The sequence below is a fragment of the Rhodnius prolixus genome, unplaced genomic scaffold (genome assembly GCF_049639745.1).
Source record: "Rhodnius prolixus isolate KJV_2025 unplaced genomic scaffold, Rpr scaffold_2, whole genome shotgun sequence".
Classification (NCBI taxonomy): domain Eukaryota; kingdom Metazoa; phylum Arthropoda; class Insecta; order Hemiptera; family Reduviidae; genus Rhodnius; species Rhodnius prolixus.
The window spans coordinates 54,645,362-54,661,701 of NW_027411592.1; the positions used below are offsets into that span (position 1 = coordinate 54,645,362).

The 16,340-nt window shown below is 31.1% G+C and overlaps 2 protein-coding genes across 2 annotated transcripts; both read right to left on the minus strand.

Moving 5' to 3' along the window:
- Positions 1-369: 369 nt before the first annotated feature.
- Positions 370-10,967, minus strand: Parp1 (Poly-(ADP-ribose) polymerase). The gene is made up of 19 exons (XM_074119990.1): positions 10,723-10,967; positions 9,367-9,508; positions 8,777-8,940; positions 8,364-8,569; positions 7,461-7,665; positions 7,128-7,336; positions 6,260-6,346; positions 5,680-5,840; positions 5,441-5,586; positions 5,299-5,365; positions 5,014-5,221; positions 4,722-4,920; positions 4,459-4,584; positions 4,133-4,336; positions 3,734-3,967; positions 3,202-3,321; positions 2,458-2,618; positions 2,150-2,326; positions 370-860 (listed from the first exon to the last, which is right to left on the minus strand). The coding sequence occupies exons 1-19, from the start codon at positions 10,846-10,848 to the stop codon at positions 788-790; spliced, it is 3,015 nt and encodes a 1,004-aa protein (XP_073976091.1). The 5' UTR covers positions 10,849-10,967; the 3' UTR covers positions 370-787.
- Positions 10,968-12,194: 1,227 nt separating this feature from the next.
- Positions 12,195-15,261, minus strand: Dhps (Deoxyhypusine synthase). Its single transcript, XM_074120000.1, has 7 exons — positions 14,996-15,261; positions 14,823-14,932; positions 14,340-14,723; positions 14,071-14,263; positions 13,548-13,651; positions 12,427-12,552; positions 12,195-12,309 (listed from the first exon to the last, which is right to left on the minus strand). Exons 1-7 carry the CDS (start codon positions 15,123-15,125, stop codon positions 12,214-12,216), a joined length of 1,143 nt encoding a protein of 380 aa, XP_073976101.1. The 5' UTR covers positions 15,126-15,261; the 3' UTR covers positions 12,195-12,213.
- Between the last annotated feature and the right edge of the window lie 1,079 nt (positions 15,262-16,340).

Here is a 16,340-nt window from a genome sequence, read left to right on the forward strand (position 1 = left end):
ATAGAACTTAATGGACGTTTCATTTTTAGCAGGTACCGTACTTTTATCTGAGCTACATCGAGACGTCATTAAATAAAGTATTGTGAATAAAGTTCTAATATTAGCTAACATTTCTAAAGTTTTCCTTCGTTTTTCACTATGAGTGGAAATAATATAGTCCAGTCTAGTTCTAATATTTGGTACTGGACTTGGATGCTCTTCCCTAGTTCTAATATTTTGCACACTTCAAAACATCGGTTCTCATTACCGAAGAACACCCTTTTCCTGTTTTCCTTCGTCTTTTGCAGTGAATTAAAAGAAAAAAGGAACCATAGGCATTAATTTAATAAACAGTATATTGTTTACAGAAAAAAAAGATAAACAACAATGCTCTCTCTCAATGAAGCTTTTTATTGTAAAACTATTGTAAATTACGACTGGACACAATTAATGAAAATAATTAATATAACAGGCAAATCGGTAACACTTTATTAATAATACATGGTATTTATATAAAAAGGTATATTACTTCAACTAGACAATACCTGAAAATGGAACTAGCAACAACGTTTACTAGTTATGTAGTTCCTATATACAAGACTATTTGGATTTTATACATAGTCTACAAAGTAAATGTAACAAAAAAGTACATAGTAATTTAAGAATAATGTAAACTAGAAAATAATTAAACGAAAAAAGAATAAAAAAGTGAAACCATCTTACATCTTCATTCTTCTTTTTAATTAATAAATTATGAAAAAAATATAGGGCAGGAATGTAAAATAAAGATAAAAATCTTCAATGGAACTTAATGCATGTAGTTAAACTTCATTTTCAACAGGTACTGCACTTTTACCTGAGCAACATCGTATACGATGTATCTGAAGAGGTGTGATTAAAGAAAATATTGCGAATAAAGCATTAAATGTGAATATACAAATATAGATTAGATTAACAGGACGAGACCTATGCCCCAAGGCACCGCAACCAAAAGAGACTTATTGTACCCTCCCCTTAGCAATAAGTTAACGAAACCTCTCCCAACTATTACTTGCATAATAGAGAACAATTGTAAAATAATCGGAATTTGTAAAATTTTGAATAAATTTTATTTTAATCACACAGCATTATCATGTGTCTGAGAAAAATAGTAGTAAAATTATATTTACAGAGCTTCCTTAAGATCCAAACGAGATATACTTGAGGAAGGACGTTGATCTACTACGAAAAAATAATATTTAAACATTTCAGAATGTATTTTCCAATTGGAGGGGAAAAAAGCTGTAATTTCTTAATCTACTTTTGTCAGTTGGGGAATAGTCATTAATGATGAAACTGCCTCATAGATCTCTTAGCATATACAGTCGACTCTCGATAATTCGAATTTTTCGATAATTCAAATTCTACAGCTGCCAACTTCGGTAAATCGAAAAAATTCAGTGTATTTCGATACGCTCGATAATTCGAAATCCTTTTCTTAAGAACAGAGGGAGAGAAGGCTCTAAAATTCGAACGAGGCCGCTTCCCCTCTTTATAATTCGAATTTTCCCTAGTAATGTTTACTTCTCATTTTCCGCTTATTGTTCATTTTCCCTTCTTTCAGCCCAGTTTAACTTTCCAATTCTCTTTCTTTGTTTGTCACGATGGGAAGTTCGTCTCCCTAACTGTGTCCGACAAAAAAGAAAAATTATCGCGGCCGTGAAAAGTGGTTCGAAAGAAAAAGATATCGCCAAAACTTTCAATATTCCACCATCAACGCTTTCTACAATTCTAAGTCATTTGACTAAGTCAAGCCACATTGAAACAAAAAACTGTTCTTCATTTTTTTAATTAGGTACATATGTATATTATTATTTATTGAAATGTTAATATATATGTAATTTTTTTGTTCTTTTTTGTCGTTTTCATTATTTTTACTTTTTTACTTGAGGCTATATATGTCTAAAACTTAGGTAAGCTCATACGTATTTTCAATATACGTATGTACATACCTACATACATAATAAAAACTCTTAATAATTCGATTTTTTTCCCCCTTCTTGATAATTCGAATTTTTCTTGTAGTCCCTTGGATTTCGATTTATCGAGAGTCGACTGTATATAGAAGTAATATTCATCAATAAACATTATGGCACTTTGTTTTTAAATTATAACAAAATTCAAAGGATACTCGTTATACAGCAATGTACCGTGGTTTATGGAAGAAGTTCCTTTGCCTAAAGGAATCTCTACACCTTCAGAAGTTATGACTGCCTGTTTTGGGTCAGGAGTTGTTGACCCAACACCTTTTGTACTGTGTTTTCCGGGAGGAAGTTTTTCAATATAATCAGCTTTTGTTCTTTCATACCTAGAAATTAAAACGTGACAGTTTTCCTACGTTTTTATTTGTAAAAATAAATAATATCACTTAGTTCACTGATATAAAGGTCAATTTCACATAGATAATTTTTAAACGTTTATGTTAAAACCAGCACTTACATATCTCCTAAAGCTACTTCACAAAGCAAAAGCAATCCGTACGGATTTAAAGTTGATGTCATACAGTAATTTGCTGACTTAGACACCATATCTGCAAAGTAAATGCCCTTACCAAACATATAACCAGTAACTGGTGCTTCTGGTGGTGCTATCCGCAAACCCTTAAAAAGAAAACAAAATCTATTTTTTACTGTCTAAAGGGCAACAGTCTTTCAGATAGAAATATACAAGTACTGCAGAACAAGATGCTCAGATTATAAAAAAAAGGATAATGAATTCCCAAGGAATAATTTTTTCAGATATCCTGGCCCCTCTATGGTTCACGCTACAGGTAATGAGACGACAGCCTGGTTGGTGTACTCTAAAGGAACTTAAACCATTTAACTTGATTACGAAATGCTGCACACATGCTTCGCTAGGTTCTTTTAATGGTTAGCCTGTGAAGGTTAATCCGAAAGAAGGGAAAACGGTATTTAACGTAACGAGTATCTATTTACAGGGTGAGTATAGCTAGGAGTTCGACTCTTTGGGAAAGAAAATTCGTCCCTTTAAGTTTTTCTAAAAGTCCCTCGCAATAATTAAGCTATCTACTAATAATTTAAATTATGTAAGAAAATGTGAGCAGAAATCTGTGAAGATTTCTGTGGTTAACTGTTGGGTAACAATGTTTAGCCTCAAGAATAGTGGACTTCTAATTCACATACTTAGTGCACTTTTTTTCCCTTTTACTTATATAAACTATACCTGCGATAAAATTCCAGCAAAATTGGTAATTCTAGATCCGTGCCACAATAATTTTCTATTGTGTAATTTCTTAAATGGTTTAAACCGCTTTTCTTCTCCATTTCTCTTAGCTTTAAATACCTAGAAAAAAAAAAAGTATTCAGTCATTTCTCATGTCCCTTAATCACTCAAGTATCATTAAATTGAAATATCATGAGAGATCATTCATCAAAATAATAAATTGTTATAGCCTATGAATGTTATTTTCTTTTATAACTTTTACAAAACTTCGGCTGACAAAAATTTCGTTAGTCAAATAGTTTCGATAGTTTAAATCCGTAGTTGTCTTGTTCTGATTAAACGTATAACTAAAATTAATTTAAAGTGCGCGCAAACATACTTGGCACTACTTTCGAGAAAAAGGAATATAAAATCGTTCTTTAAGATAGGCTTCCAATAAACTGATTTTACTAATAAAAAGTATCTAACTCAAAAATTAAACTTTCTTCATCCTAAATCTTTCTTAAGATCTACATCTAAGAACAATACAAACCTCAATTATTTCCAAAGTATAATTAGAATGAGTTGCTGCATGGGTATTTTTAACATATTCTTGAATTAATTTGAATTCTTCTGACGTTCTATCTAATACTTCAATATCAGTATTCAATTTAGCATAATGGGCGTCAATAGGATTCAGGCTTTCGTCTCCTTCATTATTGGTCTCTTTTAGTAATGAATATGCTACCTCCATCTCTAAAAGACTCTCTAGCATTTCTAATTTTGTCTTAATAACAAGAAATAGTTCAAGATTACAATAGGAACTTCAATTAAGTAAAAGTCTGTTAATAGTAAAATTAGCATTGCTGAAAATAAGCAAAACTCAACGTAACAAAAAAGACTTAATATTTATGGAACCCTTTTATAAGTAGCTAATTCAATCTATAGTTACTTGTATAATATTTTGGTTATCCAAAAGTGGAGGACTTCGCACTCCAAAATCATGTGGAATCAGAGTATAGAACCTATTTGATGCATCAACAACCATCATTGGTTTAATGTCTCCATCACTTTTCTGAAGTTCAGACAATACGCTATAAGCTTTCTGTATCTGTTTTTTACTCAGTTTTCCTAAAGGCATTTTTTCCAAATCGAGCTGGAAAACAAAAGTGAATATATTATACAAACTGATCATTTAATAAATAAAAGCTTAATAATGAAAGGATACCATAATACCTTTGGCATCAAATTATTTTTTTTTTTGTACAAAATATTTACCTCGAATTCCATCATTACTTTCTGCATTATATCTACATCAAACAACATCTTTACCAGATCTTGAATTGGCTGAGCCAACTTTGATTGTATTTTAGATTCAGAAGTCAGTTTAATTAGACTATCCGACTGTAAAATGCAAAATCACAAAGTGAAGGCAGATAATAAACAGAGGCCATTAAAAAAATTAAGCTCATACGCTCATTTCTATATAAACTCATAAAATATTAGTGTAGATGAAAAATAAGTGAATATGTTTTTATTACTTGTCCATAATCAATATCAATTGGGTACATGTGATCAGGCATTTTAACAAATTCATCTCTATTTCTAAAATCATTTCCAGTTTTTTCCAAATAAAGGGCTCTAAACTCAGCCTTTGCTTGATGTAAATCAGACATTACGTCTAATTTAGATCCACCAATTTTCGTACCTATACGTCCCCATGATCTGAACAACCAAGTTCTGCAAAGAATTACATTTAATATGTAAATAATTCCCATTATCTGCAACTACCTAAAATCATTTTTTAAAAATACCAAAAAATCTACGACTTACTGTTTAGTGTTGTCTGAGACAAGTATCTGCAATTTATAAAAACTATTCTTGTTAGACTTCACATCTGTATAGCCTAATACAGAAGAATAAATATCTTTTCCATTAACATATACATGTGCAATATCTTCTAATCCTGATTCTGGATCGACGGCTAAACCTCCTTTCAGTTTCACTGTGACTTTTGACGCCCCACTTTTTTCAAATCTACCTATAATTTGCAAGAATCTTAATTAGCCTTTTAAATCTAAGCAAAGTGATGAAAAATATAAGATAAGTTTTACTTACTTTTGGTGTGAGCCGATTTACTTTGAGCAACAGACTTATTAACCATACTCTGTATTCTATCTTTGGGCTGGTAAAGATTAATTATTAAAAACTTAAAAGAAATACGAATTCAAATTTAAAGTAAAAAATGTAAAAGACTTACATTCAATCCCCAGGTACTAATAGCCAATTCGCTAATTTTATCAATAGCATTGCCGGTAGAACATTCCTCTATATAACTTTCAGGAACAACGGGAATATCGAGTTTTTGGGCTAATACCATTTTTGAATCATTTTTCTCCATTTCAGCTAAAAAAGCAGATAAATCAAAATTATTTTTATCAAATGGTTGTTTTAGATTTGAATTATTTTGTTAAAACTAAAACATTAAAAAAAAAATACCTTTGGAAGAAATAATAACAGCTACATTAGACACAACTTTACTGGCAACACTTCCGCCCCATGTCTCGATTTTTTTTTTTAGATTAGATTTCTTTTCTGTAGTTTTTCCAAGAATAAAAAATGACATACCACGAAATGGTGCAAAACGTTCAACTTTGGTGCTGAAACAAAATATTAATAATAATACAACGGATTTTTAGTGTTGTCGTAAAATTATTAAAATAAGAGTACGCTAGTGAACTATATGCTGGATGATGGTATCAACGCTAAGGGCACATTACAGTAAAAACAAAACATTTTCACTATTTATAATTACGATTGCTTTTATTAATGTTGTTATTCTACTCTCTTTCCATATAAACGTTCTTACTAACACTATACGATACATGTGTTTACAAAAAAAAAAACTTTTATGTAAATTTAAATAAAAAACTGACAGCCAAATGCTGCCTAATATGCTAATTTTAAAGAAAAATTATAATGAGGAAATCCGAATAAAGATTTACTTGAATCATTTTTGCTAGATGAAAATTTTCAATTTTAAACTAAACTCCAATTAAAAATAGTTACTTTTACAAACCTTGTACTTGGACCATCAGAATTCTGGGATGCACTACTCTTCACTGCAGGAATAAGACGTACGCCAACTTTACTTTTATACTTGGCTCTGAAACCATGTTTCTATATTACACAAGACCATTACTTTTAACATTTTAAATCAACTTAATTTGGAAAATTAATTAAAAAGATAATTAAAGTATGCAAACAAGGAAATTAACAACTCACTGCATTGATTTTATCTGTCATATCACGCATGCATTTCTATCAATAATTTGTTTTTAAGAAATCATTATTACATCCCTTAATACTCCGTAAACAACACTACAACTTCTTCAAGGAATTTCTGGGTAATCAGGCACATTGATTAGGATCAAATCTAGAGGGATGTTTACATGTTTAAGGATTGATCCATCTTCCTACAGTACTTTTATGGTATAAAATTCTCAACTCAAGAAACATAAGAAAACAAATAGATTCGTATTAAGTTGACTAATTGTACTGAACAATATAAATGATTTTGTCGAGAACTAGCGAGAAAAAAGAGAGACAAACATGTTTATTTAGGGTCAGCTAAATATATAAAAAAAAGCATTTATACGTAGTTCGACCCTGTTAACAGAAGAATGGCTGTGACGTTACAATTTCGGAATTTTCTCTTTGAAAGTGTGAAACTCTGGAGTGAGAAAAGAATCATCTTCACTTCTGACCTAGAATTAAGCCTTCTTTGGGAAAATAACCAATGATTGTAGCCTTCGACATTTAACAGTCACTAACAAATTTACCGTTCCAACTGATTTCATGGTAGACTAGGTATAGACTATAAAAACCGGATTTCTTTCTAACACAGCTACGATGGCCAGGATTGTTATAGAATAAGAATAACTTACAAAAATGAAAATTCTTCTTGAAGTGATTCTGGTATCTTAAACTTGGTTCTTTTAGGTTCTTTTTCAATATTCGGGCATTTAGTCCATTCAGTTAGGTCACCGGTACATTGGTATCCAATTCCCGTATGATAAACAAATTGGCCTGTTTTGCACTGTGTACAGGGCAGAAGTGCGCCAAATGTCATGACATCTGCTAATCGGTCGAGTTTCTAAATTAAAAAATATGAGAATACTGTAAATATTTATTTATTTTTAAGAAACTATAAGGAACTATAGTTAATAAAATTGTATTTTACAAACTTGTAGAAGCTTAAATGAACAATTATAACTTACTCTATCCACACCAACTGGATCTTCTTGATCATTGTGCCTGAGTAGTTCCGTTAACTGTGTCCTAGTCAACTGAGTTAAAGAATCCCGGTATTTAAACATCTTATCATTTTGTTTCTTCAATTCGATATCATCGATCTGGTTTTCTTCATTTTCTTCTTTTTTTATTTTCTTTTCAATAGGAGCTCCATCTACTTCATCTTTCTTGCTAAATAAAAGAAGGAAACTAACTAGTAAAATAAGATCAGATATTATTTGCATATAAGAGAAATTACTTGGGAATTGTTATTTTAATTTTTAAACAAAAAACGAATACTGATCAACACTAAATTCCGCCCTGTTAAAATGTTCTACAAAACACAATTTACCCTCAAATTCTTCACTGACAACTTTTACAGAGTTGAACCATTTAAAGTCATTTTAAAGAACTAAATATTTTTTTTTGCCATTTTTAGGAAGTTCGCACCTAAAAGCATTCTCTTAAATGACAATAACATTTAACACATTAGACTAGTAGGCAAAAAGGCTTATTGACTCGGAACTGAAACATCCCTTTAGAAGCAAACTCCCTTACCATATTCAGGCAACAGAATTTTCTGTTATTCCTACTTAATTTAAATGTCTTGCCATCCAAAGTATCCTTTAAAACACCTGCCAAAAATATTCAAGCATCACACTCAAGGAAAGTGGATAACCGTATCTCCTTGTCAAATCCTTCGGTCAATCTTTTAGCATGGAGTCAGCCACAGTCCCTTTATTGATGCTCTAGTTTCCAATTTCTCTATCACTAAGCGGAAACACAAGTCTCAGGGCAACCACCATTTTGGTGGACTCAACCTCAATTAAACCAACCGTTCCCTGGTTGCCGAAACCAATTAGCTAAAACACTGAAAATATCTAACATACCCATCAACTTTTGGCAATGCTTTCTTCACGATTTCTTTATCCTCATTTTTTAAATGATCATAGCCTGGTAAATTTTCCCCAGATTCGAAAAAAGCTAACTCATCTCGGAGTTTGGTAAAACACTCCACATGGTGCCAACGATCTTGACCTCCATACATACGAGCTCCTTCACTTTCATAATCTTTCTTTGAAATTCTTATCTCTCCCTAAAACGAACAAGTAATTGATTTATTTATACTAAGTTTTTACTTTTTTTAAGGAATAATTTGCTAAATAAATAAATAATAATAATAATAATAATAATAATTATTATTATTATTATTATATGTATGTATACAGTGATTCAAGGAGGAGCAACAATAATAATTAAAACTTAGAGAACTAGGAGATAAATCGGCTGTCTATAATTTCACCTTAGAAATTTTAACTTCACAGCCACGACACATAGCTCTGGATGATTTAGCATACTCTACACTAAAATCTTTTAACAAAGACTTCACAGCTTTGTCAATTGCCCGCTTTGATGCTTTTTTATCGCCACTTTTTAGAGCTTTCAATACTGTCTCAGGATTTTGACCTGAAACACGAATTTAAACGTTAACTACACTTAGGACTCACACAAAATTAACAAACAATAAACTTAAATTAAATTGTATGGAACAGTATAAGAAATAAATTGAAATAAGTTTTCCGAAATAATTAAATTAAAAGCAAGAATCAAGTTTGTGTTGGACTTTACATCTAACTTTAGAGAGCTGTTTATCAAAAACTATTCAAGCAACACAGGCGAATTGGTATTTACTGCTTTGATCAAAATTTTCCAAATCTATAAAAGCTAAATTAATTTACAATCTACTCTTTGGAACTAGTTTTAAATGCTAGCTTAACTGCTGCACTGTAAAATAATAAAACTAAAACTAGTTAGATTTACAAACTCGTCAGCTCCACATTGATGTCAAAATTATTTCACTGTTACTTTCAATTATTATTTTTTATAAATTACCTATTTTTCCTTTTATTTTTTCTTGATCTTCCCACCTCAATGAATCAAAATGTGCGATATCACCAACTGTTTTAGGCCTCTGTTTTCCGAAAAAACATTCAAAGTGATACCAATTTGGCACCTTCCCATCAAAAACTGGCGACTATATAAAAAGAACAAAAAAATACACTAATTTATCTTGATAAGCTGAATGGAATATAAGCGATAAGCTAAATAGGAACAGAACGGCTTTGTTTAGGAATAACTTTGTTAGATCTCGAATAGATATCTCTTTAGGAGGGATTAGGATTATACTTAAATTGTTATCTTGAATAAAATGTTTTTATTACAACTTAGTTTCTGGAGTAACTAATTATACTGAAGTAGAATTTTAATTCGATAAAACCTAAAAATCAGCATTTTCTAGTTTACTAATTCCGAAGGACCAGTAAACCAGTCTAGTCTTAATGTTGAGTAATTAAGAAAAACGTTTTATTATTTCGCTATCTTACTTGAAATTCACTTTTTGAAACAATCTTTCTCTTGAAACTGATTTCATTGCCCTAACCAAAAGCTATCAAACATGAGGAGAGAATCAGCTAAATTTTGCAATGAGATTGCTCACCAATCCGCTTTCGTTTTTTGTTAGAATTCCAACCATAACATTAATAACACATTAAATCTCCAATAATTACTCAACATTCACGGGGTCCAAGAATTAAACTGATATGTAAATACATAGTTTAGCATACCGTCAAGCACACTCCACTTTACTAAATAAAACTTGCTAGATACACCTTAAATAAACACCTAAGTACAAAGAAACACGATTGAAATTTTGAGCATTCTACATATCCATAATCCTTAAAAAATCAAAGACAGCTCATCAATGATCGATAATAATAAATAGGAACAAAACGGCTTAGTAAAGGTATAACTTGGTTAGATCTCGAACAGATCATGTCAACGCGCAAATGACTATGACAGACTACACGTAAATCTATTTTAAGGACAATTTGCCTGTATCCTTTTGCTTAAAAGCACAAATAAAATCGACAACAAAGTTATTCACTGACAAATATTTTATTACTTTACTTGTTATGAGACGTTTACCGTCATGGAAATGTAAATTAGTTATGATTAATTATTTTTTATCGGTTATAATTAAATTTTGTGCGAGAAATTTACATCAAAACTAATCTCAAGCAGTATGTATAACTGATTCATCACGAAAGCGCCCTTCGCAAGGACCATTCATTAATATCCTTTGCGAAATGATTTCTTTACACAACAAAAGTGTAAAAAAAAGCTTTCTTCAACAAAAGAAACAGATAGCAGTTATTGTCATCAATAAAGTTTAAAAAATTCTGAATATACCTGAACTAATACCGCAAGCCTTAATGAGTCCTTTATAATTTGGGTTTTACAAGCTTTGCAGCTAGACCTATTACTTTTGGCATACTCTGCTCTAAACGGCAATTCATCACTCTGATCGTCTTCCATTATAAATTACTAATAAGAAACCAATATTAAATTTAAAACCTTCAGTAATACAATGTTATTGAGGCGATGTATTTACCGGTTAACTAAAATACAACTTAACTCACAAGCGCTCTCATACGTCACGACTAACTACATTTTCCCTCGTAAGAGTTTAAAATTCGAAAACCTAAGCCATTTTTTTATACTCATTCAAAATTATTATTATTTTAATTTATACTAAGCGCCAAAAATATGGATGTAATTAATAAATGGAGAGCTATATCTAAATTTTATTTTTGCTTAATACATTCACGTTAAATATAATTAGAAGTAAAAAATTAGGCACTAGGTATTAAGTTCAGTTCAATGTATTGAGTATGTTTAGAGATAAAAGTTGATAGAAAAGTGATTCTGAAACTACTGAGATCTGTAGAATAGTGAGCATATTAGATTGTTAATAATAAAAATTAATAGTGCGGAGTGGCTCAATTACAGATTGATTTTTAGTGTTTGAAATCTTCTTTTTGTTATAAAGATATGATTTCGATTCCTTCTATTAAAAAACGGGCTATTCCAACCCTATAAAAATTTGCTAATTAAACTTGTAATAAGTAAACTTTTCATCTGAACCTCATATCTTATTTCGTATCACTAGAAGTTACTGCTGCTTGGGTCATCCCAAGCTATAACTCTTAAGTTTAGTTCCAGCACAGGGGAAACTGAAGGACGTCTTTCGTTTCGAATTATTTTATTCTATAGCCTTGGTTGCCCGAACGACACTTCTGTGGCAAATTGGATTGTAAACAGCCAAGGTAAGCGTACAACAAAGCAGAATCTTGTATCCAACCTAATATGGCAGACATTCTCACCTTTGCAAAATTGACCAATGTTAATTGTTTCTACATTAAGTGCAGAACAAAAAAAAAATCATCTATTATTTCTTGCCACCTTTATTGAACTCTACAACTTAGCGCCCAAAGATAGGAGTTTGGGCGCTAAGTTGTAGAGTTCAATAAATCGTTTCCAACTTTAAAGATTAAAAAATCACTTCAATCGAAATTTCTTATATAATGTTAAGAAAGTATAAAATTGTATAGAAGTTCCACACACAATGGTGGTTACAAATCAGTGAGAATTAGAATAATAATAATTAATTAATTAATAAAACATTAAGTTTTTAAAAGAAAATTTTCTGCAGAAAAAATTGTTTTATGCCTAAAACAAATAACACATTTCTTGAAACGTTGGCAATTATAATGTGGGTCTTTCAAATTAATTATTTATTTGAAGACCACTACAAATTAAAAAAAAATGTAATTAATAAATAACTGGTAAATGAAATTAGGAAAATATGTAAACAAAAAGTGTAAAACGAAACAAAACGCATTAACTTTTATTTGTGTTACATTGTTCTTGAAAATGGTATTTTGCGAAGGTTTCTCCCACAAGAAGTGGAAATACAAGCGTGGCATCCGCATAAACCTGAAATTCATAAGGGTTAATACAAATTTAAAAATAATTTCAGAATTCAAGTTAATGGTTTTTTTCTCTCCCTCTCTCTCTTATGCCAAAAGTAGCCTAAATATCATAATAATTCACCTTGACAGGGGAAGCAGACTTTTTTATTTTACCCCAAGAAACAGCTTCATCTGGTCGAGCTCCGCTATCGCTGCCATCAAACTCGGAAGATGTATTAATAAAAACTGAGAAATCAGCTCCATTTCTCTATTAAACAAATAACAAAATAAATTACTTATAAAGCAGAAAAATATTTTTATTTGAGAGAAATTCATCGTTTACTAATTAACAAGAAAGTGAGATTTTTTTTTCGGTCATCTCAATGTTCAGTAACACCAAACCAACTCCATTTTCTATTTCAAAATATTTTTCGGCAATCTATTGTCAATAGTCCTTTACGACACTTCCGGGACGAATTGGATTCCTAACAGTGAAAGTGAGTGTTCAACAAAGCAGTATCTTGTACCCAACCTAATAAAAAGTACAGTAATCGCTTATTTTTTCAGGTGAGGCTTAACATCCACTACCATTTAGGTGTCGAGGACCTCACTTTACTATAAACAATTTTTCCAACAAATAAAAAGCAAACTTTTTTTTTTCTTTATATTGAAAGTTTCTGCGCTACCAGGTGATATTTAGATAGTTTATAGCGTTCACCGTTTTTCATTATGAGAGCAATAGCCAGGATATGTGAGATATTAATTTTTTTACTGATTTATTTATCAATATGGTAAATAATAATATAGTGAATTACAGCAACTGTAAATTATTGACTAAATCCAGTTTTGTATATATATATCTTACACGCGGCGGAGCCACTTGCAAGCAAGGAAATAAATTCTTAAATTACATTCAATCTGTAGGTGAGTTATTCTGAAACCTGGGGAGCAGCATCTATAATTACCGCAAAACGTGCTTCTTCTCTCGTTTGTCTGTAATTATTGGCTTTCAAATATCGCTGTATGTTTCGAAACCAGGTATTTTTCTGCCTTCTACTAATTTCTATCGAACCATTTTCTTATTATTTTAGAGCTAGGGTTTCCGTCTTTTTCCCCAGCATCATACACTAGGACCTCAAAAATATATAATGAAGAGCAAACCGAAGAGGAATAGATTAAAAAATCTGGTACTCTCACGAGCAATTTGCGTATTTGTGTAAATTATTTGGGCGTTAAATAAATATTACTATTATTATTTCTCACCATCAAATTAGCATTGCATATGTGATGCTTAACAACGCCACCTCCAATAATTATCATACCACTATTAACTGCTTTCACCGCCATTGAATTCAATCTTCGTAAATCTGTATCAAATACAAAGAATGTTAAAAATTCTAAAATTAAGTTAATAGAGAGAAAAAAAAAAATGGGAACAATTAAATCTTGAGAAGTGGTCAAACTTAAATTTCCCATAAACGTTACAAAAAGAATAGAAATTTGCTCTTCAACCAACGGACAAAGTGAATGAAAAGTTCTAAATGCAGAATTATATCAGCAGCACTTCAACGCTTTTGCTGATATAAGCGCGAAAAATAAAAGTATTGCAAACAAATAAGATCGTAAAACAAATATTCTAAAGTTAGTCTTGCGGAAAATAGGATTGATATATTAAAATTAAATAAAAATAAATAAATCAGATGTGGTTACAAATCAATCAAAAAATAATTAATCTATAAATGTGAATAAATTATCTTATTCTGGCAGAAAAAACTTAAAAGTAAACCTTGCAAAATATCCACGATGAATCCAGGATTAGCGTAGGAATGGAAATACATCATATCGCCTAGACTGCCATCTGTAAGAGCAGGGCTAAAAATAGGTATCTCATTCTTTGCGGCCCAGTAACATATAGAATTAACATCATTTATTTCATGGCCTAATCTTGCAATTATCTTTGAAGGACTCCAGACTATACCCTAAGACAAACATTAATGAAAAAAATTTGAAAACATGTGCTAATCAATTCATAACCACCAATCTCTACTAATTTACCTTAGTAACTTGTTCCTGTAGCATATCATTAAGCTTAGGTGTTACCCAATTTTCAAATTTACAGTAATTATCATTGGGTACAAGAAGATTTCCGATTCTATTGATTCCTTTATCTCTTAAAGTCGCTCCGGAAAGAGAAAAGTCACCTATGTAAGTTGGCGCTAAGCATTTGATAAGGTCTTCCTCTACTCCACCTGCAGTAGTAACTATACAATCAACTAGTTTATGTTGTACTAAGAAACGAATAGAGTCTCGTATACCACATGAAGCCATGTTCGATGTATAACCAAGAAAAATTGTACAGTTACTTTTCCGACGTATAAATGGATCATCCTCTAAGCGATCTTCTTGATCAGATGTAAGTGGTTTTTTGCGCAACTTCAACTATTCAAATTTTCAAATTAAGAATAAGTGAATGAAAGGTTAAAAAAAGGAGAAGAAAATAACAACTATAGAAATACCTATACGGTCTCAGCGGCTCACCATTTTCAAGATTTCTTCAACTGCCAAGCCAAAAGATGTAGCTTGGAAGCCACTATGTTTATAGGTTTCAAGTAGTGCATAATAATTAATGCCTAGGTTCCAATCATAACCTGCAAAGTTACGGTGTTACTTAAGGAAATTTGGCCAACAAGTAGGAAAGAACTGTAAAATACCTTTCACTGTTGGTGTATCCTTTGGTAATGGTGTACTTTCAAGCAATACAGCTTCCTTAGCAATATTAGGTGTTGCACTTTTGGTTGCTTCTTTATGACACTCCTGATCTTTTGATTCGTAAGAAGTCATACTAAAACAATGATAAAATGAACTAAACCTCTGAACGCAATTCTGATCTCGCAAATACAAAACACACCAAACGAGGACGTAACCCTCACTATAACCTACCTAATTTAAAATGGCTATTCTAAAATCCAGTGCTTCAGGACACACTTCGAAATGGGATGTAATATATGATTATAGAATGATAAATATTTAATAGATTCTGAGTACAACTGTAGATACTAGCACAATGATCTAACATTAAGTGTTTTGGGTCCAGCTTACATAATAACATTTCATTTAACTCTAGAATATTTTTCTTTCAAAAAACGGACCTTTTCTTACTTTCATGCTTGTACTTGTGTCTATATTCTGAAGACTTTTGCAACTCTATATTTTCTATGTATTTACCTCAAAGTAACAATTGGTAGGTGTTAAATTACTGAGTTTCCAAAAACAGTAATTTGGATAAGGCAAATGGGCTCCTCCCCAGTAAAATCAACTTTCACAAAAAAAGTTGAAGGTAAAATTGTCCTCACTTAGTATGAACTTGTTTAAAAAGTTCAGCTTGCTTGGTTTTCGTGGCTTGGAGTAGCGAAATATTCACCAAATTCTTCTACTTGAAAATATAATACTTTTGGAAACGCCTTTCTTCAGTCAGAATTAATACCCTCATTCTCCATTAATCCTCCATAACTTTGGAACATATGTCATGTCGATAAAATTGCACTGTACATGGAACAGACCTCCTACCCTAGAAGTGATATAAATCTGATTTTCCTTGAAAACATTCCAAAATAAGATTTCAACTTGGATGTGTGTAAAAAGAGTGCCTAGTTTAAAGAAAATCATTTTCTAGTTGCAGGATTTTTCAGCGCTATACGAGCAAGTTTACTCACTTATGTTCAATGTTAGTAAAATAAGCCTCTTAGCTGCGGGGGCTTAAGAAACTAGATCGATCTCCCTTGTCCCAATAATTGTGTTAGTACAAGATAATTTTCTAAAACTATTATAAACTCAGGGAACCTTAAAAACATATTTCTTGTGAAAACTCAATTACGAAAATTTCAATACTTCCCTTACTAGAAGTAACCAAGTAAAAAAGATCGATTAAGATGTTAAATATAACTCAAATAGTGCCCAATTTTTCTTTACACTAATTACAAAATAATAATAATAATTGTCAAGGTAGAGTAGTTCTCAATTATTATAGACTTAATACTTTAATAATTTTTATAACTT

Excerpts from the sequence above, each read along its gene's own strand:
- Dhps (XM_074120000.1), bottom strand. The coding sequence starts at position 15,125 with ATGACTTCTTACGAATCAAAAGATCAGGAGTGTCATAAAGAAGCAACC. Across the intron at positions 14,933-14,995 it reads GGATACACCAACAGTGAAAG|GTTATGATTGGAACCTAGGC; the intron begins GTATTTTACAGT and ends GTAACTTTGCAG. Across the intron at positions 12,553-13,547 it reads TATGCAATGCTAATTTGATG|AGAAATGGAGCTGATTTCTC; the intron begins GTGAGAAATAAT and ends TTTGTTTAATAG.
- Parp1 (XM_074119990.1), bottom strand. The coding sequence starts at position 10,848 with ATGGAAGACGATCAGAGTGATGAATTGCCGTTTAGAGCAGAGTATGCC. Across the intron at positions 5,841-6,259 it reads TCTGATGGTCCAAGTACAAG|CACCAAAGTTGAACGTTTTG; the intron begins GTTTGTAAAAGT and ends ATTTTGTTTCAG. Across the intron at positions 5,366-5,440 it reads TTAGTACCTGGGGATTGAAT|CCCAAAGATAGAATACAGAG; the intron begins GTAAGTCTTTTA and ends AATCTTTACCAG.